Source organism: Electrona antarctica, assembly GCF_951216825.1.
Source record: "Electrona antarctica genome assembly, chromosome: 23".
Lineage (NCBI taxonomy): Eukaryota > Metazoa > Chordata > Actinopteri > Myctophiformes > Myctophidae > Electrona > Electrona antarctica.
In genome coordinates, this window is record NC_136804.1 from 27,730,358 (window position 1) to 27,757,392 (window position 27,035).

At 44.2% G+C, this 27,035-nt stretch overlaps 1 protein-coding gene across 1 annotated transcript; it reads right to left on the minus strand.

Moving 5' to 3' along the window:
* On the minus strand, positions 1-26,724 carry LOC306916529 (protein shisa-like-1a). The gene is made up of 5 exons (XM_079494419.1): positions 26,372-26,724; positions 16,740-16,953; positions 8,218-8,368; positions 7,405-7,646; positions 1-575 (listed from the first exon to the last, which is right to left on the minus strand). Coding segments are annotated over exons 1-5 (669 nt in total). The 5' UTR covers positions 26,433-26,724; the 3' UTR covers positions 1-574.
* Positions 26,725-27,035: the final 311 nt, after the last annotated feature.

Here is a 27,035-nt window from a genome sequence, read left to right on the forward strand (position 1 = left end):
ACGAATCGTAGCTTGCGTGCCAAAAATAGCAGGTAGCAAGTCTATTTTGGCAGAGAGGAAGGTTTTCAACACGCCATACGATGAAGTATAAATCTGGCTTTTGTCGTTCCGTTCACTGTTGCATGTCCTTGGCGCTTCACTCCACCCGTGTTGCCCGCTGAGACGTCCGGCGCCGCTAACTCCTCGCTACTTCTGTCAGTGTGAACTGTGAACGTCATTTTGCGACAGAATAAGTCGGACATCACAGAATTATTTCTTAAAGGTCACAGAGCTTCCAAGAACTCCAAGACCCTTAGGTCTAAATGCTAACCTGGTCTAATGTGTGTGTACATAGACGTACACAGATATGTACCGTATGCTAAAGTTAGCCACCCCCTACATCACAAGACCTGATAAGGCAGAAAGGAAAGAGGGTTCTAGAAATGATCCACTTAGAGAGTCTCCTTCATTCCAGTCCCAGACACGACATACTAGTCCTAATGGTCCATCGATGTCTCCTTTCCTCTACTCGCTGTAATATCCTTGTCACCATCCCTCAACTCGTCTTGGCAGCTGTGCATCCAAGAAAGGTATTTCTGTCAAGATGAAGTGGGGAAACTGAGTAAGTAAGTATAAATAAGTAAGTGTGTCAGCAGGCAGTGGTGGACAGTAAGAGAGAAACAAACAAACAAATGTTTACTAGAGTACTGCATGTACTTAGTGTCTGTACTTTACTTTTTTTTTTTACTTTCACTTGTACTATATGTCAAAGACAAATATTGTACTCTTGACATTTCTAGAAACACTTAGACACTTAGGCCCTATATCAAATATAGCTAAAATACCAGATCTACAAGCTCATCTCATCTCACATCATCACGTGTTGTGTTGCGAAACAGCAATGCATTGATACAACTTTTAGGGTTCTGAAATTAATTTTCACTTCAGTCTTACCCGCCAGGATTAATGTATTTATTTATCGCACATTGCCAAGGTTTTTCCCCTTTCAACCCTTAAGAGCCAAATATCTGTAACCGGATGTTACGATGACGTAATGGTGTGTGTGTGTTGTCTTCACCGGTTGTTGTTCTCTCGCGAGTATCACAGCACTGGCTGTCGGCCGTTGAAAAACCTTGTTTTGACCAGAAACGCCATTCATTGCGCCGATTTGGAGATAAAGGCCATTGAAAGCAGCACATAGAGCGTACATGGATGCGTGCACATCTTAAGATGGAACCATCCAGTGTCACACTTTACACGGGGATGCTAACGGGAGACCGCTATCGACTCGATCCGATCAAAACATGGATTAAAGAAGATAAAGACATTTTTCACGTAGGCTACAGTTTTGGCGCGGGCGGCCAGACTAAAGCTTATCTACGTGATCTACGGTTCTGGTGGGCTTCGTGTTAACTGGTTCAATAGTAGGCGGGAAAATACAACCGAAACGGTTCAAACCCCGTTGGAAAGGGGGCCTAAGAGTGTACAAATGGAACCAAATGGACCTGTAAGCGTCCATTTGGTTCCATTTGTACACTCTCAGAGTAAGCGGGGTCCTTGACATTAAAAGAAAATGTTTGAGAACCACTGCTCAAGACGATAACGCCATTAGTCTGGAGTTCCGCTCTCGGTTCCACTCTCCAGCAGATGGCCTGCGTAACGGGACAGGGGGGACACACTGAGGCGAGTGAGGCCACCTCCCCGGAAAACACTGATCATTTCTCACCATTAGGTGTATTGGCACAAACACTAATTATCAATATTTCGGTATAATTGGACAAGTGACATCTGGCTCAGTTCCTCTGGGGCCCTGTCCATAATTTAACTAGCCAAGACCCAGTCCAATTAGCTGTCTACTGTCCCAGCTGAAAGTTTCCGAGGGGGATCCAGATGGTACCTCAGTGTGAGGTTCTGTATACCTCTCTGAGGAGGCTGAGTAGAAAGGAGAAAGGAATGATACATTTGCCAAAGACTTTGGCAGGTTCCTGGATGTGGATTTATGTGGCCCACTTAAACCCTATTCCTCGTTGGATATAAAGTTTTATGAGCTTTGCTTGTTTTGGTGTGTTTAAGTAATATCGCGCATGGGTCCTTAAAAAGGGTCACCATGAATAGGAGTGAACGATACCTTTGCTGTGTGCTGTCCAAATTAAGTCACGAGGGACCACCTATATGATACCACAAGACCACCTGCATGCAGTGGCGGACAAAGTACTCAACCCCAGTACTTGAGTCAAAGTAATATTACTCCACTAGAAGAGAAAGGTGCTCAGTCAATTTTAGCTGAGTTAAAGGACAACTTTTTTTGTTTTCAACCATGGTTCATGCTTTAGGTTGTTATTAGTGAAAGTACGGTATAAGTTTCTTTTAACACACACACATATATATAAATATGTGTGTCCAAGCACGGAAAGCTGCAACACGGTAACTCTGTCATTTCTCGACTGTTTCGGACGTGGGACGGCACGTCAGAACTGGGCCGCTGTCTGGGTGTCTGGGGTGCTATCCTGGGGGTATGGGTGTTCCCCGCCCGGGACCCCCACACGATAACTCTGTCATTTCTTTTTTTTTTAAAGATATTTTTTTTGCGGCTTATGCCTTTTATTAGTTTTTTGAAGGGACAGACAGTAGGCTGACAGGAAACGGGAGAGAGATGGGGGAAGACATGCAGTAAAGGCCGTGTCGGGCTCGGGAGTCGAACCCGCGGCACACTGCGACTGGATTACCAGTCGGGTGCCCAGACGGTTACGCCACCGCCTGGGCCAACTCTGTCATTTCTCGAAGATTTTCTCCAAACATAATTAAAGTACAGTATAGAGCACAGTGCAGTACAGTAACTATAACAATAAATGTACAGTTGCACCAGGTGTGATTTTTTTCATATTGCTTGGCCCCTGTTATCGCTGCTTGCAGCTATATTTATGATTGATGATGATGATGATGAAGAGGATATTTTGGTGTGACCCTAAACTAGCTGATCTATAGTTTAGCTGTTCCTTCTCAGCACAGGGAAAGCAGTTCACCACATATGAAGGTATTTTCTTTCTACTTTGTAGGTCAGACGCATTTGTTATCGCACTGCCAGGCTACTATGTTCAGGCCAGGTACGTGTTCAAATCCCCAGGACATGTAGACTGGAGCAGTGGTGCCCAAAGATGAGAAGTGCATGCCGTGATTCTGTGAAACAAGTCCAGGTGTCAGGTGTGCCTTGGGATTTTGTGACAACCGCAACCGCACAATATTATTATAATACAGTCTATAGGCCTACAACTATACAATTCATTACATACAACATACATCGTACGATAATTATCGTACAAGCTCACAATGCATTGATGCCTTGTGAGCTTGTACGATAATTATCGTACAAGCTCACATCAGCTTGTAGATGTATTGGAGCCTGGACACATTTAAAAAATCACACCCGTGTGAACTGAGTGGTGTAAGGTTTTATATAGCATGATCAGCTGTGGTCTGACGTAATGTCTGACGTAATGAAATAAGGTAAGGTATTATGTAGCCTGATCAGCTCTGATCTGACGTAATGAAATCACACCCGGATGTGATTTCACAACTGGCTTTTTCTGTGCAGAGAAAATGACCACGGTTGCTACGGTCATCCAGTTCACCCGGGTGTGATTTAATTACGTCAGAAATTATTTTGAACATAGCAACCATGGTCATTTTTTTATGCACACAAAAGCCAGTTGTAGGAGTGGTTTACACCACTCAAAAATGTGACATTCGACATAACGAGTACTTTTACTATCCAGCTCTAGACTTCCCTCACCAGAGCAACATTAATAATGAATTGCATTTTTTAATGACTTGCATTTTTATAGCACTTTTCCGAGTGCTCAAAGCGCTTTACAATGACAGTCGACGCCAGTGTCCTCACTTCCCACATTCACACACCAATGGTGGCAAACTCACACTGACCAACTCATTGGAGGCAATGTAGGGTTCAGTGTCTTGCCCAAGGACACTTCGACATGTGGAAAGGAGGAGCCGGGATTCGAACCGCCGACCCAGGGATCATTGGATGACCTGCTCTACCTCCTGAGCCACAGCCGCCCCCTAACTTCCTCCTGGGGGATCCTGAGACGTTCCAAGGCCAGTGAGTTGATGTGTTTCCTCCAACTGCGCCTTGGTCTGCCTCTCAGTGGGACGTGCCCCAAGAACCTCCCTACGGAGACGCCCGAGAGGCATCCTAACCAGATGCCCAAACCACCCTCTACCCCGAGTCTCTCTCGCGTGACTGAACTTCTCACCCTATGCCAGCCTGGCAGCCACCTGTCAAAGAAAACTAATTTCGGGCCGCTTGTATTCGCGACCTTATTCTTTCGGTTATAACCAACACTTCATGAGCATAGGTGAGAGTAGGAACGAAGATTGCTCGGTAGACAGAGAGCTTTGCCTTCTGGCTCAACTCTCTTTTCAGTGCGGTCGCTGTACTTTTACTATTTTGATGATAATACTTTTGCACTGTTAGTCAAGTAATATAACTACTTTTACTCAAGTAAAATAAATGGAGCACTTCTTAACTGGTCACAAATAATCAACTATTTAGGAGTTAAATATTAGCAAAATAATGCCAGCACTCATGGAAATGTCCTTCAGGTAGTTATATTCAGATAACCACAACCGAGACTGAGTTTCGCTCTAAGCCTTCGTCAGCGTGATAAACTGTAAAAGATGGATAAATCTGTAATTTCTCCACAGTTCTTCGATTGATTGATTGGTTGGTTGATTGATTGATTGATTGATTGAGTACAGTCAAACACCGAAAAAAGTCCTTGTGGTCTTGTTTCTATCCAGGTTCATTGGTAAAGTGGATAACCACTTTCAACCTTGTGTCACTATTTCTTTTGGCATGTCGCTATACCAAGATATTATTCAAAACATAACAACAAAAGATATTCATATTGTTTTATGTTCACAAAATATCTGAAATAGCCAATCTACAAGCTCATACCGTGCCAGGCAACGATTGCAGATGGGCTATTTTCATCAAATGACAAATGCTACAATATAGGGCTTTAGTCGTTCATGTGTGGAAGTCATATTTTGGGACAAACGAAGGCTGTATAGCAGCAGAGTTCCCTACGGGACCAGGGGGATCATTCCCATCCACAGCTATATTTGGCAAGAGGATTGGAGTGCACATGCAACCACAGTAACACACCAGTTCTTCAGTACATCACCATCCTATTCCCACCGGTATAGAGCACCGAAGTCCTGACGTCACTGCCCTCTACTGTCAGTAGAGGGCGTACTGACGCCCTCTACTGACAGTTTCGGTCGGTTTATTTTTCAAACACAGTTCTTATATGAAGCGACCTAAAATCCCCCTATGGAGGTTACAATGCAATTATAAAAATACATGAACCTGTGTGTTGGGGAACTACCCATAGATCCGAAGTCCCGTTAGTCCGAACATGCACTGCTCCCGTGCTTGCGGTTATGTTTAGGTTAGGAGGCACCGTGTGTTGGTGCCCTCTACTGAAAGTGACGTCAGACTTCGGTGCTCTATATTGTTGCTGTCGGGCAGAAACCTCTTACCGGCATATCTTTTGTGTTTTTTTAATTTTTTCGTAAAAAAAGATATGCCCTACTTGGTCACACAAAAGCATCAAGAATAGCAGATCTACAAGCGTTTCACCTGACACTGCACGTGTCAGAGCAACAACAACATCCCCGCCGGAGCAAGAGGCGATGAGTCATGACCGACAGGCAAAATCGCTCAACAACATACGTGAAGGCAAATCGTTTCTATGTCCAGCTTTTGGTGAGTGTGTACAAACTTTAAACACAAAACTTTAAACACAAAGATTAAAATGCCATTGACAATGAATGGACAATTTTGAGTGTTCGTGTAAACGCAAACATTGCGTAACACAAACATTGATGACAAAGGTGAGGACGCAAATTGTGATTGGCCCGAATGAGATGATGCATGATGATGTACGATGATAAGAGCAACCCTCACTTCACACGGGTGTGATTTTTTTTTATTCATTACAGCTGAAAAAGCCTCAGAACACAGAGAGAGAAAAAAACTGCCATGGCTCACTGGAGTGGATTTTTCAGTTAAAACCTTTTAATACACGTTTGAAGTACAATGATAAAGACTTTTAATGTTTGTAAAAGCAGCATTTCATCAAACCTTTAACAACTGCAACAAACTTGGTCTCCCAATGCGTATAGGCTACTGTGTGATATAACACTAATTTAGCCCTATATCTTGCGCCACCCCTTACCCCTTATCTCTAAAATTATTTGCCATTTTTTACTATTTTAAAACATTTTAAAATAGTACAAATAGCCGATCTACAAGCTATCAACGTGTCAATGTAGATTGGCTAGTTGAACTATTTTTAAATGTTTTAAAATAGTAAAAAATGGCAAATACGTTTAGGGATAAGAGGTAAGGGGTGGCGCAAGATGGAGCCCTTAAGTCTGCAAATACTTTTGACTGCGCACATCCCCGGGTATGGACTAGCATGTATAAAGGATAAAAAGGAAAATTGGTGGCAGAGCCAGAGAATGACACCTCCTTTCTATGGGAATTTGCATTTACCTCCCCGTGTGAGCTCCTGATAGATGGTTTTTCAGGCCAGTTTTGAAAGCAACCAGTGATTTACATCTTTTAATGGATGGTTTCAGGGCATTCCACATTTTGTGTGTGTGTGTGTGTGTCACAGTGCGTGCGTGCGTGCGTGCGTGTGTGCGTATGTATGTTTCTGACTAACATTCAGCCTTTTAAGAACCGTCAAGCGTGCACACCCAGGTATTCCTGAGAGAACACAATATTCACCTCAGCAGACTCCTCTGGCTTCAACTGTGATGGCATCAAAGCCTGCTTATAATACTGCATTCCACTGCTCTCTCTCTCTCTCTCTCTTCGTCCGTGTGTGTGTGTCGGGGGGGAGAGAGAGAGAGAGAGAGAGAGAGAGAGTGTCATGTCACAGTCTGCAGAGTGCCGCTGATCAGCTCTTCGTGTCTAACACCTGTCCTTAAATGAAAGGTCTCCAGTTCAAATCCTTGGCGAGGCAGCCAGCTGTGTCCACTGATGGAACTCTGTGGTCTGCTTCTTTGGAAATGCTTCTATGGCATCAAAATCTAAATCCCACGATTTTGTAACCCATTTTTCACCCGGTGCCAGTTGTCTAAGCTATAATCCTGGGCGCTACTGTCCCCTGCCCAGGTTGGCAGGCTGGGGGACAGGTTACCTGGGGAGAGCCCTGAACTGAGCTAATGCTTCCTTCAGTGCGGAGGAGTGAACAGGCAGCATCTTATCACCTGACAGGGTGGCCGCTACTGCTATGCCCTATTGACCCTTGCTCACGGAAAGTTCGAAAACCACTGGATTACACCGACATTCCTAAGTGTGCCCTGTGTGCCATGCACTCGCTCAGTGCTCACCATGCTGTGCAGGCCTGCTGCGTGTGCTGCGGTGTGGGGCTGTGCTGTAGACAGTCTCCCCTCAGGCTGAGCCTGTGCTGCTGCTGTTTGACGAGCTGCTGGTGGTGGGGGGGTTGGTGGAGCTGCTGCTGGTGGGGTCCGAGGGGGCCCGTGCCAGCCAGGCCCCCCGGCGAGAGAGAGTGGCCCCTAGTGGCGGCCCCGGGGCTCGCAGCGGCGTGGTGCTGCCTCCACTGGCTCCGTGCCTGTGATGGACAGAGGAACAGAGGGACATGGAGAAAGAGAGACAGAGAGAGAAAGAGAGACACAGAGAGAGTTGAGTGCATAACCGTCTCCTTACACATATTTTCCCATGCACTTCATTCACCCAAAAATATATTTTTTCTAACCGTTGTTTGCATCATGAGTATATCATGCACATAGAAAAATAACTGCCAGCAGTCAGCCTGCTGGCAATTATTTTGCTGCTATTGAACTCTTCTGAGCCGTGCTGCCGTGCAGCCTGTACAACAGTTGAGCACTTGCACTGTGAGATGTGCTCACATTCCTTTGTACACATAGAACCCAAATATTACATGGCAAGATAAGTTGTCAAAAATAGAAATCACAATCGATTATGATGTATGCTTGTTTTGGGTTTTTTTGCCTCAGAAACTAGCATTATTATTATTGTTAGTATTTTGCCCAGTCTCCCAGATCAATTGACAGTCAATGTTGTATTGATAATACGCTACTCTGGTGTGTTTTCTGTCGTTGTTATTGATTGATATGGAGCAGGATGAAAACTAAAGCGTGTAGTGTAGTACAGTGCAGTACCTGTTTGAGCCAGCGGCCTCCCAGCCCCCACTTCTCCAGGTACACCCTGCACAGCTCATAGTTCATGGCTGAATAGTAGAGGAAGTCCAGAGCCAGCAGCACCATGACCAAGAAACCATAGACCCACACGCCTATCAGAGCTGTGTAGTTACTGTGTGGAAGGACGGACAGACAGACAGACGAAATGAGAAAAACACATTGGTCCACATGTCCCATATGGTGTGGTTTAAGGCCTCGCTCACACCTAAGACACACGCAAGACACACTTGTCCTGTGTGTTATGGCCGCCTCAATGCATTTCCAATGGGAGTCACATGGTTTCATGACACAACCTTGTTGCATGGCTGTTGCATGGCCGTCTTCTGCCCTCCCGTCACATACATTCAGTTGTTCATGAGATGATGTATATGATGATGTATAATGATGAAGAGTGCCCCTCACTTCACACAGGTGTGATTTTTAAAAATCATACATTTTTTTCATGGAGCCTGGCCCAGCCCTACTGATTAGCATACATGTTGGGCCCAGCTGCCCCGAAAACATCGGTCGGGTCGGGTTCGGGGAGTATTCATGGGTAAGCTTTAAAAAGACATTAAAGGTATATTCAGTGATTTGACTTAATCTAAATATCACTTATTTTTTCTTTTTTTCTGGATAATCCTCCCTACTATAGAGTGTGCTGACCATATAAGGAGTTCCTCCCTGTCCCCAGTGAGCCCCTGGGGTCAAAAAACCCTAGTTTCAGTTTTGGTGGCGGGTGGCAAAGCCTTCATCCAATCAGGATGAGAGGGGCCTTCCTCCAATCATGATCGAGTGGGGGCGGGCCTTGGTGCACATGCTGTTGGCCTGTTGCACTTCCCCCCACTGTAGAGCGTGCATGTGCACATTTTGTTACCGGGGCGGACTGGGTGGTTTTCCAAATCACTCAAATCACTGAATGCTCCTTTAAAAAATAATCAATCGACAAGACCGCAGTGATCACTTAGGATCAGGCTCAGAAAAACATGGTATTGGGGTCTTTGAAGGCATTGTATGTAACGTTATTTGCTATGTGTTTACATAACATAACAATACATCTTTTACATTTTTGAGTAGTGTGGTGGTGTTTACCTGCAGAAACACACCTCTCCCCTCCATTTTGGTGTTTTGAGTTTTGACAGTAAAGTTTGGTCAATCAAAACAGACAGTGAAAACACCACAGAAATACTTCTGCTCCACTTCTCTGAGGCAAATATTGTAGCACAGTTCTCCAGAACACTGCGAGCCAAGCACCACCTCTGGGGGCCAACGCAATCCGTCTGTTCCAAACAGGCACACACTCTGAACAGCCACACCCAGAATGGCACTAATTAATAGCCAATTCACAGCTAATTAACCACTAGGCTAATCAATAATTAATTCTACTGAAAAAAATAAGTTTACAGCTGGCTGAATCAATCAGAGCTAACAAAACTTAATAAAAACCCAACTAGGCCTATACAGCTTTCCAGCATTTCCTCCTTGCTGCTGTGAAGTTTATCTGTGTGTGTGTGTGTGTGTGTGTGTGTGTGTGTGTGTGTGTGTGTGTGTGTGTGTGTGTGTGTGTGTGTGTGTGTGTGTGTGTGTGTGTGTGTGTGTGTGTGTGTGTGTGTGTGTGTGTGTGTGTGTGTGTGTGTGTGTGTGTGTGTGTGTGTGTGTGTATTTGAGAGAGAGAGAGATTGGGGGTCGATAAGTTGGGGAAACAAAGCAGCAAGATAAGATAGCATGCATGATTTAGAAGTTGAGGGAGAGACAGAAAGACAGAGAAAAACAGACAGACAGACAAGAGGGAATAGACCCTAATGCTTCTGCACTTTAAATCAATTTGGCTAATTAGTGGGAAGGCCGCACGTCTCCAGATAGTCCAGAGCGGGTAATTGGATTTCACTGGCAACACATATAGACTTGGCAGCAGGATAAAGGAGAGATGGACAGACTGGATGAGAATGGAAGATCGACAGCAGGAGAGAGAAAGAGAGAGAGAGAGAGAGAGAGAAAGAGAGAGAGAGCCTGGATGTTTCAGAACTGAAGAGGTGGATACGAGGGAGACCCAATCATGACCATATCTGACTGCAGCTTTAATTTTCTGTGTGTACTTTCAGAAGATAGCCTACTGTGAATGTGATAATCTGCCTCATTTTTGCATATCTGTGGCATTGTGTCTTGTTATCTACTGTAACGTTGTTTTCTGAGTTATGATTGAAACCTCAAAGCTTTGGGAGGCTTTGGGAAAATTCACTACACTTCAACCGCTGTAAACTTGTAGATGTGACAGTAGAAACTCGAAGATAATAATGTTTCACTGCCACGGTGCCACCTCTGTTGAGGTTGGGTACAGTCGCTGTTGGAAACCTAGTATCTCATTATTTCAAATGTTTGTGTTTTTTCGTCACTTTAAATGCCCTACTATGTTGTACAAGAGTGTCAAGAAAAAGTTGTGAAAACATTTGTAGATCGGCTACGTTTTTCAGATCATCGGATATAGAAAGGAATCCATTTTTTGTTTTTTATTATTCTCTCCTCATTGATTCAAATTGTAAATAAATATTCACCTGCAATGCTTTCTCACCTGTTTTGGTTCTGTTGTATAGAATTAAGTTGTGCTGGACCAAAAATATCTTGAAATAAAACAGAATGATGCCCCCTTGTGGCTCTTTTTGGTTTGCTACCAGTAAATAACGAACCAGATCTAAACTAAACTCATGGCTTTAAGCAACCTGGAAAGATATTTCTTCACCTTCATATAGCCTACTTCACCTTCACAAATGTGATGTCTCCATGATATTGCTTTTTTTGTTTGTTTTTTACTTAAAAATCACACCTGTGTGAAGTGAGGGGCGATCTTATCATTGTACATAACATCATCATATACAGCACATCAGCTCATTCCGGCCAATCAGAATTTGCGTCCTCACCTTCGTCTTCAATGTTTGTGTTACGCAATGTTTGTGTTTACACAAACACCCCCATTCATTGTCAATGGGATTTAAAGTTTGTGTAGGATTAAGTTTGTGCACATACACCAAAAACAGGACATAGGAGGGGCTATCGCCCCTAAAAAAATATATACAAAAAAGAAAGTTCTACATTCAAGGGGCAACAGGACTTTGTCGTTGTCGAACCATACCCTTGTATCTCCATGCATGTTTCAACTTTTTATTTTGTAAATTCAGGCCCTCCCAGCAAGCCAAATGACGTCATGATAACGCTTATGATGACGTCCTCCAGTGACTCCGGTGACGTTCAGGACTAGGCCAGATCACAGCCCATATGGGGATGATCTTTACGTCTTTTCCAAGACGTCTTCTCCAGTTTAAATAATATAGCTTATTCTGGGCCAGATCTGACTAGTTATGATATGACTTAAGTTGATCTGACCTCGATCGGACACTCTCTGATTAATCCAGGGACGTCCATCTTAGTGGGCAGAATTTATGTTGGTTGAAATCAGGTGATATTCTGGGCCAGATCTGACTAGTCTTGGTTCGACTTGATCTGGCCCCAATGGAGACGTCACTAATTCGTCCAGGTCCTGACCGTGCTTCGTCGCCACGCGAATGTGACGCACAAAAGTAGTGAAAATATCAAATCTACAAGCTCATAACGTGTCGAATATTCTGATCAGCTATTTTCACTCTTTTTAAATGTTGCAAAAATAATAATTAAAAATGAATCCGTTTTGGACAACCTGACAGCAACAATACTCTATCCACAGACACTGATGAGAGCCAGAGAGGGCAGAACATGTTCCGTCTCAAGGGAAAGGAGTTGGAAAGGAGTTTCATTAGGTGTGACCCCCTCTCATCCCATCCCAAATAAAAACTGAACACTAGCTGGCTTTTGTTCATTTTTCAGGCCAAGTCATTAAATTGAATCCGGCATCCAAAAGATGAAAAGCTGCTCGCACATCAAAGAAAAATAAATGAACTCTCCAATGTTCTTCAGCCCCACCAGGCCAAAACGTCAGCCAGAGGAAAGAGCATTAATTGGTGAAGTTGTAGCCTAGAGTTCGTCTCTGGCGTTGAACTGATCTGAGTGCAACTTTTTCACCTCTGGCCTGAGTGTTGGCTTACTGACACAAGGAACTCTTTGCACATTTTAATGAAGGAACTTATTCTTATAGACAAAGGATCTGACACGAATCTTGACCTGATGGTCAAGATTCGATTCATCCCCTGAGCAAGCAGGAAGGCTCTAATGCATGTATTAGCTCAATAGTAAAAATGTCAGCACTTAGTTACATAGTGTAGCTTTTATATATTCAAAAGTACATGCTTTAAAACATGTTTTTACACATCATAACCATGTATTTTAGAAATAGGCTCATTATAGGCAAGTTAATTCACAATGTACTTTTCCCCTGCACTGAAGTCACGTACTGTAGGTCAGAAAAAACAGGCCAAATTACAGACAGACAGACAGACAGACCAGTAGTAGCTCAACAAAAATGGTAAGCAGACAGATAAACAGCAGGAAGCTAATATAAATGTGCCATTAGTGCTGCTATACGCCATCTGCTTGCCAGTGAGCTCAGCTGTAACAAAGTTTTTAGCGTGTAATAACATTTTTACTATACACTTAAAACTTAGCACTGAACTGCTTCGTACACAGTATGATTCCTGGCCTTTAACTTTCATGTCTGATCAAGGATTCGAACATCTTTTAATCCACAGGACCCATTAGCTGAGAAAAAAAAGATGAAGCAGGGACCACCTCTATATATTGTAATTGTAAAACATGGTGTTGCTGATATTAAACCTTTTCATAATCATAGATTTAGAGAGCTTCTAGACTTGTTTGACAGCTCTATCATTGTTGTGTAAATTAATGTTTTTTTGTTTGTTTACATACTGTATTATGATTATCTTTTCTATTCGAAAACCACCGAAACCAGACGATCTCCAAGTTGAGAGCCCACAACGTTTTGCACTGTAGATTGGCCATTTTCAGCGAATACGGATAAGGATACTAGTGTTCAAGTGGGTAAAAAAAACAACTATCTATCAAAGATTTCTTTGTAGTGTAACTCTGTTGACCCCCCCCTGTTGAAGACACCATGTTCTAATCATTAAAATAGCGTGTATCTCTCTCTCCTATAGTGGACAAGGCCAAACGTTTGAAGTGTGAAATACTTTTTTCATGCGCTTCCCTGGCCCTGAACAGAAGAGTTATCTCCATTAACTTACAGCTGCACTGCAGCTCCTCTCCAGCCATTACACAATCCAGCTCCACAAGTCGACCAACTGCAGTACACTTTCAATTATTGATTTGTCCCCTATAGCACCTATGTAACCCAGATCTTGGTAATACTGATGCACTTTGACAGGGCTGGCTAGATGATGACTTGAACGTATTGTTCAAGGGCATTCCCCCCTTTATAGAAACCTGGTAACTATTGTGGAGTCCGGCCTAGGGGACCGCCGGGCCAGGGTTAGGTGCCTCCTCACTAGAGAGAGACAGACAGAGGAGGGCAGGGCACAGCGGAGAAGGCTGGGACCAAGGTTAATGAAATAAGGTTAGGAAGCGAAGACCGTACGGTGGACTCCATGTTGCTCCCTGGAAGGAAAGAAACATGGGCAATGGGCTATATGCAGCCAACACTTCCGCGTTCAGCTTCCTTGGTCTCAATTGCCCATGTTTCTTTCCTTCCAGGGAGCAACATGGAGTCCACCGTACGGTCTTCGCTTCCTAACCTACGAGCTGAAGATCACACATTATCAGCTTGAAGATCTATTATTTGAAAATATATAAATAATAATTACTTATTTGAGGGGCACTATAGCCCCTCCATGCATGGCTTTTAAAAATGCGCCATATCGCAGCCAAGTCTATGGACTTTTAATGTGTGTTTTTTACAAACCTCGTTTGCCAGCCAAGTCTATGAACTTTGTTTAGGGCACTAAATGACGAAGTGAGACAGCATGTGGCCAACATGAATACATCTTGTGAGCGGTTTCGTTCTATACAATAACACATTGCATTCATGTCTCGTAGAGTCGTAAGGTATATGGTATAGTGAATCTGAAATGAATGAATGCCCCCCCCCCCCGTGACATCTTGTGGCAGCTACAGTGTGCGCCCCTCACTTCACACAAGTGTGATTTTTTATTTCCTTTTCTGCTGAGCAGCAAGCTATTATGCTTAGATGATTTTGATTTACAGTATAGGATACATTTTGTGCTCGTGTAAAGACGAAACGGATGTGGGGAGGTGGCGTCACAGTCTGGCTCGTGAGACTACCACAAGCTTCTTTGATCAAATGCTCTTTGCATTTGTCTTTTTTATTTTTCTCAGATTTTGATCTTACCAACGTTACGTAAGGCTTTGGGTTGATCGAGGCCTGGTGTTTTAGAAGGAACGTTGTTACCATTTTCTCTGTTTGCCAGACAGTGCACTGTAAAATGTAACTCTGAGAGTGTACACATGGAACCACATGGACCCATAAGGGTTCATTTTGTACACTCTCAGAGTAAATTGAACACAAACAATTATACAGTGTGTGGGGGGTGTTAACTTAGCAAGAATTCATTGTTTGAACAAGTGGAGACACAGAGAGATGGATGGGGTCAGACTGACTGTGGGTTTAAACAAAGATTATTAATTGAACACACACAACAAACACTGACTTCTGAACGGTACCGCGACAGGAAGGGGCAATACATTACAAATGTGCATGCGTGTCATGGTGTAAAGGTTTATTTGAGCTCAGTCACACTCACGCGGTGTGTGACATGACATCTTGGAGCGTACGTTGAGCGTGTGATTTAATCCTGTGAGAAGGTGTGAATTGATTTCCCTCTCTGTGACTTGAAGCCACCGTTAAAGGCGGACATGCACACATGCAGTATTTGTGTATACTGTACACAAATACTATGGGGTTGAGATAGCCTATACCCCTGGTTAAATACAGTATTACTCACTACAAGTGAAAATTGCTCTGTCAAGTATTCAAAAGTGCTTTTTTTCCCGGGTGCAGTACTTAGTTTAGACAGTTTTTGGTTTAGACTAGTCATTGGTTAGACCAGTCATTAGTCCTACAACTACAACCTATCTCAAACCCTCACCCTAAACCTAACCTCCCACGGGGCAGCACACCTAAACCTAACCTTAACCCGTGTCTAACCAATGACTAGTCTAAAGTATGCACCCCTTTTTTTTTCAAATACTCAAGAACAGGGAACTGGCTGACAATGAGTTTTTTCCTCCATTACAAGCAGGTGGTGTGGAGAGAGGAGAGCCGAAAACAGCGGGCTTCAAAAGCTGTGTCAGTCTTCAGTTTGTTCAGTCTTTATGCCATATGGCTTCAATTGGAATTTGAAAATGACTCTCTAGCTGCTACTGTCTCAACGTCAGAGTGTCTTTTTGTCTGGTGGAGCAGATAATATGAGAAGCTGTGGTCTGGTCATTCCTGCAAAAACAAGCAGGACATAAATAAACAATGGACAGAATTACACCTAATTAGATTTCACTGATCATCTATTGATGGGAACTACAATATGGGGGAGAGAGTGGTGTGTGTGTCTGTGTGTGAGTGAGTGAGTGAGTGAGGGAGGGAGGGAGGGAGGGAGGGAGGGAGAGTAGCCTCGTGTATACCAGCCTTTTTGTTTCATAATTACATGAAACAACAAAGAGAGGGACAGACAGACAGACAGACAGACAGACAGACAGACAGAGGGAGAGAAAAGTGACCCTATAATTCCTAATTTCTGTATATGCTCACAACGAGTCACATCCAAGCTTGTAGATCTGCTATTTTCGGTTGCTAACACTGTCATATGACAAATGATAAATTGGAGTGTGAATTTCTGAGTGTTCCGGTTACTGTACCTTCATAGTGATTCTCGCTCTATGGACAAATTCACGGGTGCCATAGCTGAGGTGTACCATTAAGCACAGCTTGACACCTCAGTATTACAATTTACATTTTAGACATTTAGCAGATGCTCTTAATCCAGAGTGACTGTATTGATTGCCTACACCTGGCCTAGAGGGCACTGCTTCATGGATTCGTCTATAAAATGGCCTTCATAACAACAACAAAGCATGGCTACAGCACTACAGCAGCTTGTTAGGCAAATGTAGTGTGCAAAGTTCTCTCAAAGAGACAAAAAGTGCATGGCATCAGTCAATACAGAAGTTTCACGTTTGCAGACGTAATGGGAACTAAATCTAAACTTGTGTGTTCAGCTTCCTTAACTTATGATGACAGTCAGTGACAGGCTCATGGGCAGAGTGAGCTAATGCAGGAGTCCACCAACCTCAAATAGTTCACCGTACAGTAGCATCTGGCTGCGATCCGTCACTGTGAAATGGAAACTTTCGACTGCACTTGCTACATTTCTAGGAAGGGACCGTCTGCCCAAAACGTACAAAAATATACTCTATGAAATAACTTAAGCCCTATTTCAAAAATAGTGAAAATAGCCGAGGTTTGGAGACTGGCTTGACACTGCTATAGACCGGTATGGACGTTGAACACCCCTGCCACAGCAGGTGAATCTTACTTGTGTGTGAATCCATCGGATTCAGAGGTGTGGTTGAGCTGCGTGACGATGTGGAACTCGCTCTCGTTGCAGCAGTACTTGAAGGCCGTATTGTTATGGTAACAGCAGAACATGTAGGTCCTGTTGTCGGACAGGCGCGGGCAGTGGAAGCCGAAGTGATAGCGCCCCTTGTGGTCGTTGTAGGGCTCGCACACGCGGAAGTGGGCCGAGAGTGCTATGGAGAGAGAGAGGGGGGGGGGGGTATTTGACACAGGCGTTACAATCGCATCGACAAAGAAAGGGTTCCGTTAACTCTACATCGTGATACTGTAGTTAGCATTGCTATATGGACTAGTACAATTTCTGTAGTATAGAGAACAGGAGAGAACAGGAGTCTCCCTGTCACCCAAAACACCCTATAGCTTACTCAGAATATTAGTCTGAAAACAAACAAAAAAAGTTTTAATAAATAGCCTATTACTTAGACAACCTTTAAAGCACCCGGTGGACGGAGTGAGGTTTAGATGAGACAGAAGAGACAGAGAGACAGAGACAGACAAACTGGACAGAGACAAAAGACAGCAACTCTGATTCAAAAGAATTTCCAGAATACTGAAATGAGGGAAAAAAAGAAGCATTCAGGCCCAAGAAGAATATGTGTCAGTATTTGAGAGAAATGTTGATTCGTCGACTGAGAGAGAGGAAAGTGAGAATCAGACTGTCAGCCATTTGTTTCACTGGCGGTTGCTTAGAACTCTCCTTCTCTGTCAATCTCTCCCTCCCTCTCTCTCTCTCTCTCTCTCTGTCTCTATGCCAATGGTCAATACGCATAGGCAAGCTAAGTTCATATTGATTAGTCAACTCACGGTGGAGTAAACTGGATGAGGACAGAAGGACAAACACACCTGATGCATTAGAGAAGGATCGAGGGAGATATAACAGAATGATAGTACAGAATGCACGCGTTCAAGCATGCATAATTTGCATTTATATGATGCTGGCTGGACGAGAAAGGAGAGCCATGATGTAAAATTGTAACATTACATTTGTTTTTTTCTATACCACAAATGCACAGAATGTCATTTAGTTAGAATAGCATGACTTTAGTTAGACAGATGCATTGACAATATAGTGATCTCAAGCAAAGAAGTTACTTCAGAAAGGTCTATCAAAGAACAAGATTCTTTGGACAGAATTTCCTCTTTTGGCAACAAAAGTGCTCTCAAGACTTTTGCTGGAGACCTCATTCAATGCCATCTTGACTATGAGCTCTGGGTTCTCTGGTTCTCCAAAACTAAACTTCAGATCTCCCAAAACAAACTGATTTGATTACTTCTCGGCCCAAAACCCATAACCCACCTATTTCCAACACACTTCTAGGCTGGGATGGTTCGGGGTAAAGACAGGGTTAAGCGATTACAATGGGATTGTTTTTTTGTTAGTCAAAGCAGGGGCAGTGCCCTCAATACCATGACTAACTACTTCTCCAAAGCGAGTGACCCACAGCCACAATACTAGACGGAGTGAAAATGATCTGGTACTATACCCAAATGTAGAACAAACATGGGAAAATTCTCATTCTGATACTCTACTATTAATGTAGCCTTGCGTAGCCATACTTTGCAATGCAAATTGCCCCAGTGTGATATTGTCTGGCTACGCGAGGCTGCTATTAATGCCCATTAAAACGTGTAAATCACTGGATTATTTCAAAATGGTCTGAATCTCCATCTCTCAGGAGACCACATGGGGATAAATGTATTTTCCCATAAAAGGAGGTGTCATTCACTGCCATTTATTCTCCACTTTTTCTCCTTCGTACATGTACAAAACCCACTCACTCTCTGGATGAGATTGGGGTGGAGTGGAAGTGCAGCACCTCACTGGGGTGGGTGCTGGGTGGAACCTAGCTCTGATCCATAGCTCTAATGCCGTTGCATTTAGAGCTATGTTACCGATGACTCCCGGTGGCTCGCATAAATGCAGACCAGCCTCTCGTCTTTAGCGTAAATAAAAAGAGTGTTTTTGCTACTCACCAATACAAAGGCGGGTTGTGTCATTAGAAAGCCTACTTTCCTTAGAGGAAGCACTCTGAGCCCCCCACCACACGTATAAAAGGTACATTTTGGCCAGAAAGGGACTTTTTTTTCCATTGGAACTTTTTTTTCCACTTTGTTTTCTAATAAGGTATTCAATCAAAATTGTTTACCATACTTGTTTCTTGGCACAAGAGATGTTTTGCCTTGTTGTCGGTTCATGTTTACTCTGCTTATTCCAATTTCACACTTGTAACTTGGCTCTGGATAAGACTGCTAAATGTTAAATGACTAAATTGTACGAGAGCATCCGTTTGTGGGCTTCCCTCCATCAAACTTAACACACTGTATTCACATTTATGAATACACGAAGTACAGTACACTAACACATCCCACACACTACGTGCCAAGATTATTCAAAACACATCCTACACACACCGGCACCCCACAATTTGATATTTATAATCGTAGGCAATATAAGGCAAGGCAAGTGTATTTGCATAGAACATTTCAACAACAATGCAATTCAAAGTGCTTTTCACCTCCTCTACACTGCCATAGTGTAGAGGAGTTTTTCATTGTGTCTGTCCTGACACGAGCGACAACACGCCGTGCAGCGACATCGTCCACCCCTCCTGTATTCGCTCGCAGAGTCTCTATTTGAGCGATGTTTCGCGGACCCAAACACGTATTGGTTGATCTACACGCTACTATTTATCGCCGTTGGAACGCTCACTACTTGCATGTGTAGATGAGTTTAGGTGTCACACATTGTACACATACTGTACAGTATTTTTGCATCCTACCAACCACTACCAACCTACTTTTCCTCCCACCTATAATGAATGACATGCCTAAAAAGTGGCAACCTGCTTGCTTTTGCTTGGCAGTTATTCAGTGCTTATGTGTACAATACTACAAACGGGCTCCTTTTGTTTTGAGGTGAAGATGTAAAGAAAATCAGTCAACGAATGTTTTCTATTAAACAAGGTACGTGTTCACGCGTTCTCATAGGAAGGAAGCTGATTGATAACACAACTTTTGTTTTTCTTTCTTTGTTTCATGTGACTGCATGCTTACTGGTCGAGGGCCAATCGCTAGTGAGCTCGGATTTAAAGGCTAGCTGTAATTGGCTGAGTAAATCAGCAGGGTTGTCAATTTGAGTGGCCAAGAACACTCAGAGCCTAATCTTGAACTCATAAAACGTCTGAGTCGCGCGCACGCACGCACGCACGCACGCACGCACGCACGCACGCACGCACGCACTTGGCCAAGTATAGGTAACAAGTGAAGTAAAGTTTGACCCGTTCTAAGAAAAGAAGGAAAGGAAGAAAGAAAGAAAATGGGAAAACATAGCAATAAACAAACACAAGCTCCTTTCCCTCCCTTCTGTCACTGTATCCCTGTCTCTCTCTCTCTACCTCACCCCCTCTCTCTTGTCTGTCTGTCTGTCTGTCTGTCTGTCTGTCTGTCTGTCTGTCTGTCTGTCTGTCTTACGCACGCACGCACGCACGCACGCACGCACGCACGCACGCACGCACGCACGCACGCACACTCTTTTCTCTGGCAGTGGTGATACTGCTCAGTCAGCTCAGAGCGTGTGCTTTGCTGTGGCTGTTTGTCGTTAACACCTAATAGAATTTAAAGTAAGGGAACAACTGCCTGGCTGCTATTCAATCGCACCACTGCTCTCCATCCAACAGCACTGCTCTCCATCCAACAGCACTGCATTCCATTCAACAGCACTGCTCTCCATCCAACAGCACTGCTCTCCATCCAACAGCACTGCTCTCCATCCAACAGCACTGCTCTCCATCCAACAGCACTGCATTCCATTCAACAGCACTGCTCTCCATCCAACAGCACTGCTCTCCATCCAACAGCACTGCTCTCCATCCAACAGCACTGCTCTCCATCCAACAGCACTGCGTTCCATTCAACAGCACTGCTCTCCATCCAACAGCACTGCTCTCCATCCAACAGCACTGCGTTCCATTCAACAGCACTGCTCTCCATCCAACAGCACTGCTCTCCATCCAACAGCACTGCTCTCCATTCAACAGCACTGCTCTCCATCCAACAGCACTGCGCTCCATCCAACAGCACTGCGCTCCATCCAACAGCACTGCATTCCATTCAACAGCACTGCTCTCCATCCAACAGCACTGCATTCCATTCAACAGCACTGCTCTCCATCCAACAGCACTGCTCTCCATCCAACAGCACTGCTCTCCATCCAACAGCACTGCTCTCCATCCAACAGCACTGCTCTCCATCCAACAGCACTGCTCTCCATCCAACAGCACTGCTCTCCATTCAACAGCACTGCTCTCCATTCAACAGCACTGCTCTCCATTCAACAGCACTGCTCTCCATTCAACAGCACTTCGCTTTCCATTCACAACAGTATAGGCAAGGAAACATTTCATACAACCATTATGATTAGGCCTACAGACCTCTGCATGTATGAGTCAACATTGATTCAGTATGCTCCAAGTCTAAGTGGAATGCATGCATTTTCTACAAACTAATTAAGTATATGGTAAATGGTGCATTTATATAGCGCCTTTATCCAAGGCGCTTTACATAGATGTTTACGTAGATGTGCATTACATTCACACACACATTCATACACTGATGGCAGCTGAAACCATGCAAGGTACCAACCAGCACATCAGGAGCAATTAGGGGTTCAGAGTCTTGCTCAAGGACACTTCGACACTAATTCTGGGGGAGCCCGGGTTCGAACTGGCGACCTTGCGGTTGCCATCCGGAGACTCTACCCCTGAGCCACCGCCGCCCCTTAAGCAGCTGTACAACCTAGATTAAGTTAATTTATTGTCTTGTGTAACAGATACATGGAACATAACACACAAATACAAAGACAATCATAAACAGATTGCATACGTGCTATTTTGTCCCCCTAGGCTGACAGGGGAAGATGTGAATAATAAATGAGCTAAGTGTCCTTGTATTCAGAGCCATCCTAACAAGTTACTTTTCATGTTGGTTTTGATGGCGGACATGTACTGTATACATGTTTCAACAAACCATATATGAATGTCAACATTTCTTAACACCCCAAACGCCCGGGGTTATTTAATCCATTAAATCATAGCGCCCAGTGATTTATAGCAGCGGAGCATATTTAGTGACGGACCGGATGTTATCCCGGATGTGGCTGAAGTAGCTAGATGTAGCCAAAACACTCTCAATGCGATCGACAACAACGGGAGGTATGATTAATTCTAACGCGACTAGCGACGCGACCGCGATGGGACGTCTAACACATAATCTTTTCTTAGCATTGGACGGAATGATTTAGATCAAGAGTTATTAACGTTTTAACATTTTCGATCTTGTAGGCTAAAATGGGGGAGAACATTTTCGATGACGTCCCACCGGAAAATAACATCGAATGTTGCGCAACAGACGCTCCCAGCCTGTGGAGCGATGCGATCGGTTTTAATATCAAATAATCTCCGTCCTTTTGATCAATCTCCGTCCTGAGCTCTGGGCGTTACTAATTGATAGGGCAGAGAACTCCGTCCTTGCCGCTCAGCTAACTTTTGTCAAGGGATATGTGCAATTCTTGCAATTTTTCCATTTGGTGCAGGCACTCACTCGTGCACGCCTCACCGGGTCCGCTTCTGTCAGTGTGCCTGCTTTGTTTAGCTCCTAACACAAGGACACTTGCCTGATTCATTATTTATACGCCAGGGGGGCAAAAATGGTGGAAAAAGTACTCAAATTTTGTACTTAAGCAAAAGTGTCAATATACTGCAATATAGAAATAATACTAAAGTAGCCTAGAACGAAAATACATCACTTGGATGCAACTGGGACGTATCCTCAGTGATGTATCCCAAGGTCATCAGGGTTTCGGGTCTCGCGAACATCATACCCCTCACTCGGGTGACCCAGCCGGGGTGATCAAGTCCCGACTTACGTCCCAGTAGCTACCCTCGATCAGACCCACTAGGGAAAGCAGGGCCACACAATCCATTGGATCCACTCCGGAACTACTCTGCCGGGACTGGGAGGCACAATTCTGGCATGTGGAGGGACTAGGCTAAAAGTTCCAAATGTACAGTACATGTACATGTACAATACTTGAGTAAAAGTACAAAAGAATTGGCATCAAATTGTACTTAAGTATACCAAAAGTAAAAAGTACCCATTATGAAGAATGTCCCATATTTAAAGTTTTCAAATGTATAAATATCTTTTGAAAATAACCAATCTAAAAGCTCACAATGCGTCACATCATTAAAATCTTAGTGTTGAGGGCACGGTGCACGCACAGTCGGTAGCGCTGTCGCCTCACAGCTAGTAGGTCCTTAATTCGATTCCCGCTGGGGACGCTGTGGGCGCTGGGGGTGTGTTCGGGGGGGGTCGCCAAATTATTTTGGAGGGGTCCCCAAAATATTTTCAATATTTCTTTTTTTTCAACTGAATGGCTGGAAAATAGAAATGAAGAGTTTACATATAGTACACATAGTATATGCATACACCTTCCCTAATGATGATATCTGGTTATTTATGGTGTATTGTCTCTATTATTAAAGTTATTGTAGCAGTCAACAGACGTTGCCAAAGCATTTTCGGGGGTCCCAGGCCAAAAACGTTGAGAACCCCTGCCCTAGGGTATAGGTATGAGGTACCCTCACAAAAACATGCAGTAATCCTGGTCTCTAAACTACCTCCCCCTGGCCAGCGCCTGATGGAGGGGAAAGGAACTGGTTGGAATAACGTGTTCCTTCCAGGCTTCCACGTGCTACGTCCAACCGGGGAAACTCCCCCATCCCTGTCAGGTGAAAAGAATCAAGCAGCTTGGAGTCCTCCTGCAAAGAAGGGAGCATGAGGTCAGTCCGCTGCCCCCCAGGTTGGCAGAGGAAGTGTAGCGCCCGGGATTACATTAGATAATTGACACTGGGTGAAAAAATGGTTAACAAAATTGTGGGATAAAAATGTAAGGGAAAAAAATCTTTAGTGTTTTGGCGACCCATTTCCAGCATCCTCACGGGCTACCGGTGGGCACACAGGTGTTACTGTACTACCTGCACGCACGCACGCACGCACGCACGCACGCACGCACGCACGCACGCACGCATTCATGTAAGCACACACACCTCTTCAGTAAAAAGTCAAAGCACACTCATTCATAGCACTACACAATGGGAGCACATGGGCTTGAATGACTTAAGATTGTTTAATAATGCCAAAGCTCTACATGTCTGTCTATGTTGCTCTCTCACTGACATGACACTTTCCCATACTTAGTTTTAAGTCTTGTGTGTGAGAGCCCCCTCTAACCTTTCTCTTACTCTCAAACTAGAAATGTATGCATGCTCTCACTTTCTCGCACGCACGCACGCACGCACGCACGCACGCACGCACGCACGTACAGTTTGCACACACACACGCACGCATGCACAGTTTGCACACGCACGCACGCACGCACGCACGCACGCACGCACGCACGCACGCACGCACGCACACATACAGAGAGCGAGGCTTAGCACCAATTAAGTGAAACAGTTAATAGGGGCTTTTCAGATATTAAAAGCCCATATGTTTTAGATCCGTCTTGTCCTAAAAAGACCTTGGAACAGGCTGAGAGTTGGGTGGAGCTGGCAACAAAGCTCAGTCAAACCTGCTATCTACAGTGAAACCACTTATACCCCTGCATCTGTACACTTAGGAAGAAGGATACAGACCTGGAAACTCTGATCCAGTATTGGGCTGGCAACTAGTCTTAGCCAGGAGTCTTCAATGATGTTCTAAGGGCCCCTTAGCTGAGAGAGAAATGAAGCAGAGACCCCCCAGCCCCCACTACATTGTATAAAGTTGTGTTGCAGATTCAACAGTAGATTTCATGGATGGCTTCATAGCCATCCATGTCATATGAAATCATAGCTTCAAATTGACATATTGGTTGTTCAGTTTGACCCACCAGTTTTGGAGATGTGGCTTATAGAGTAATGTCTTGGAGAAAATGGTGGAGAAAGGTTCACTTCTGTGGTCTCTATCATTACACCTAGCTACATGTTTAAGCATGTATTACATATTTACATATTTATGTCGATTTCAGCTCTGACACTTATTTCAGACATGCTCTAGTATGTGACCAGATTTATATATATATATATAATATATATATATATATATTATATATATATATATATATATATATTATCACACAAATAATGGGGCCCTTTTAGTTACATCATGGTAATTAAGGTAACTACACAAAAAGGTTCACGGTTCAATTCCCCTGGACTGCAGGACAAATGTGGGAGGGGGTAGTGATTAGTGAATGACCAACATCCCTAAAAACTCTCCGCTGAAATGCCCTTGAGCAAGGCACAGAACCCCCAGCTGCTCAGTGGCCAACGGTATTGGTAAACACCCTCCGTTGAAATGCCCTTGAGCAAGGCACGGAACCCCCAGCTGCTCAGTGGCCAACGGTATTTAACTGTGGTTTTACTGGGCAGCTCCCATGTGTGTATATGTGTGTAAAAAGTAGGCTACAACCACAGTTACATGTGTTGGCCACTGAGCAGCTCCCAGGTGACACCGTGCGTGCGTGCGTGCGTGAGAGAGAGAGAGAGAGAGAGAATCAGGGCATTGCTGAAAAAGAGCATTCGTTCACGGCAAAACTACCCTGGAGAGAGGATTGTTGTTCCATTTGTGTCTATAATGTGTACTTTAGTTCTATACATGCTATCGCTTTAGTCTGTCCTGGGCATGACGTTAAACTGCAACCGCAGGCTATAGAGAGGTATAGTCATCATCATCTAATCATTCCTGTACAGATTGCTAAAGGAATCTGTAAATGGTTATGATTCGTAGCACATTCTATAAATCCAGACACTAAGCTACAAAGGAGGGGCACTAATTTAGACCCCTGGGGAACCCATCAATGAAGTAGTTAAGATGATGATGTTGCACTTTTCACTTTGAGCACAGAGCACTATGAGCATGTTAAAATAGACAGACAGACAGAGATTCATGTTCTGTCCTTCAGATACTGGTTTATAAGTGCAATCATTACTCTGGAGGCATAGCCAAAAACATGCCAAAAAAGTTAATGTTATCGTTAATTATGTTTTACTCGGGTTGTGCTTGCATTCCTCCTAGTTAGACAGACAGACAGATGGACAGAAAGACAGATCGATACAGAGATAGTGAGAAGCGATAGAATGAACACAGCCACCCTGACATGAAAGGAGAATTAGAAGATGAAAGGATTAAAATAATGGAACAACAGTGCATCCACAGCAGATAAAAGGAGTAATTGACCTGCCTGGACAGGAAAGGAAATAGTATCACCAAACAGTAACCTTTGCAGAGCCTGAAAACTTAGCCAAGACTCACGCAGAGAAAGTGGAGTCAGGCAGAGAGAGACCCATGATAGAAATGACGATGAATGATTTCCTGCCGCAGATAACAGTGGAGGTAGGGAGGGAACAACCTGCACATTAACTAATTGACCCTGGGCCAGGCGTTGCTATTTTAATTATAGGCAAAGTCATTTATAGGTAATTATAGGCTTGTAAGAAATTCTGATAATAAAAAGAAGGAAAATGCAGAGTGAGAGTGTTTTCTTTTTACCTGCGGTTGTTAGCAGGAGGAACAGAACCACCTGGACATGAGCAGACCAGTGCTGGGTCATGGTCACCTTCAGATCTTCATGTAGGGCTCATGGTGGAGCAGGCTCTTCTAAAGATCCAAACTCAAATGCACCCTCATCTATCTATTGTCTTTTAAGTCCGGAAATCCTTGGACGTTCCCCTCCACCAGATTCTGGCGTGTATAGAGGTTCAGTCATCCACCAGAAACTCGGGAGTGAAGGCGCTGCTCCTTCACCTGGTTCAGGCATCTAGTACGAATGCCTCCTGAGCGTCTCCTTTAGGGAGGGACTTGGTGAACGTTTATGTTGCCCTGGGACAAGACGCCCTGGCAGACCAAGGACCATATGGGGGTTTCTGTCTCCACACTGGCCTTGGAACGCTTTGGGATCCAAGAGATGAAGTGGCTGATGTTGCCCAGGAAATGGAAGTCTGGAGCTCTCCACTGGAACTGTAGACCCCGCCACGACCCCACTCTGGATAAGCAGTTTAGGATGGATGGACGGCTGGAAGGTCCACAACAACGTCTTGTTGTGAGTGGCAGTGAATCCGGACGCAGTCGGGACCTTCTGTCTTGGCAGGAGGTTTAGTCTCGTAGTTGCAGCACTCCTGGGCTCCAATTGCAATGGGTTATATTGGCTGCTTGT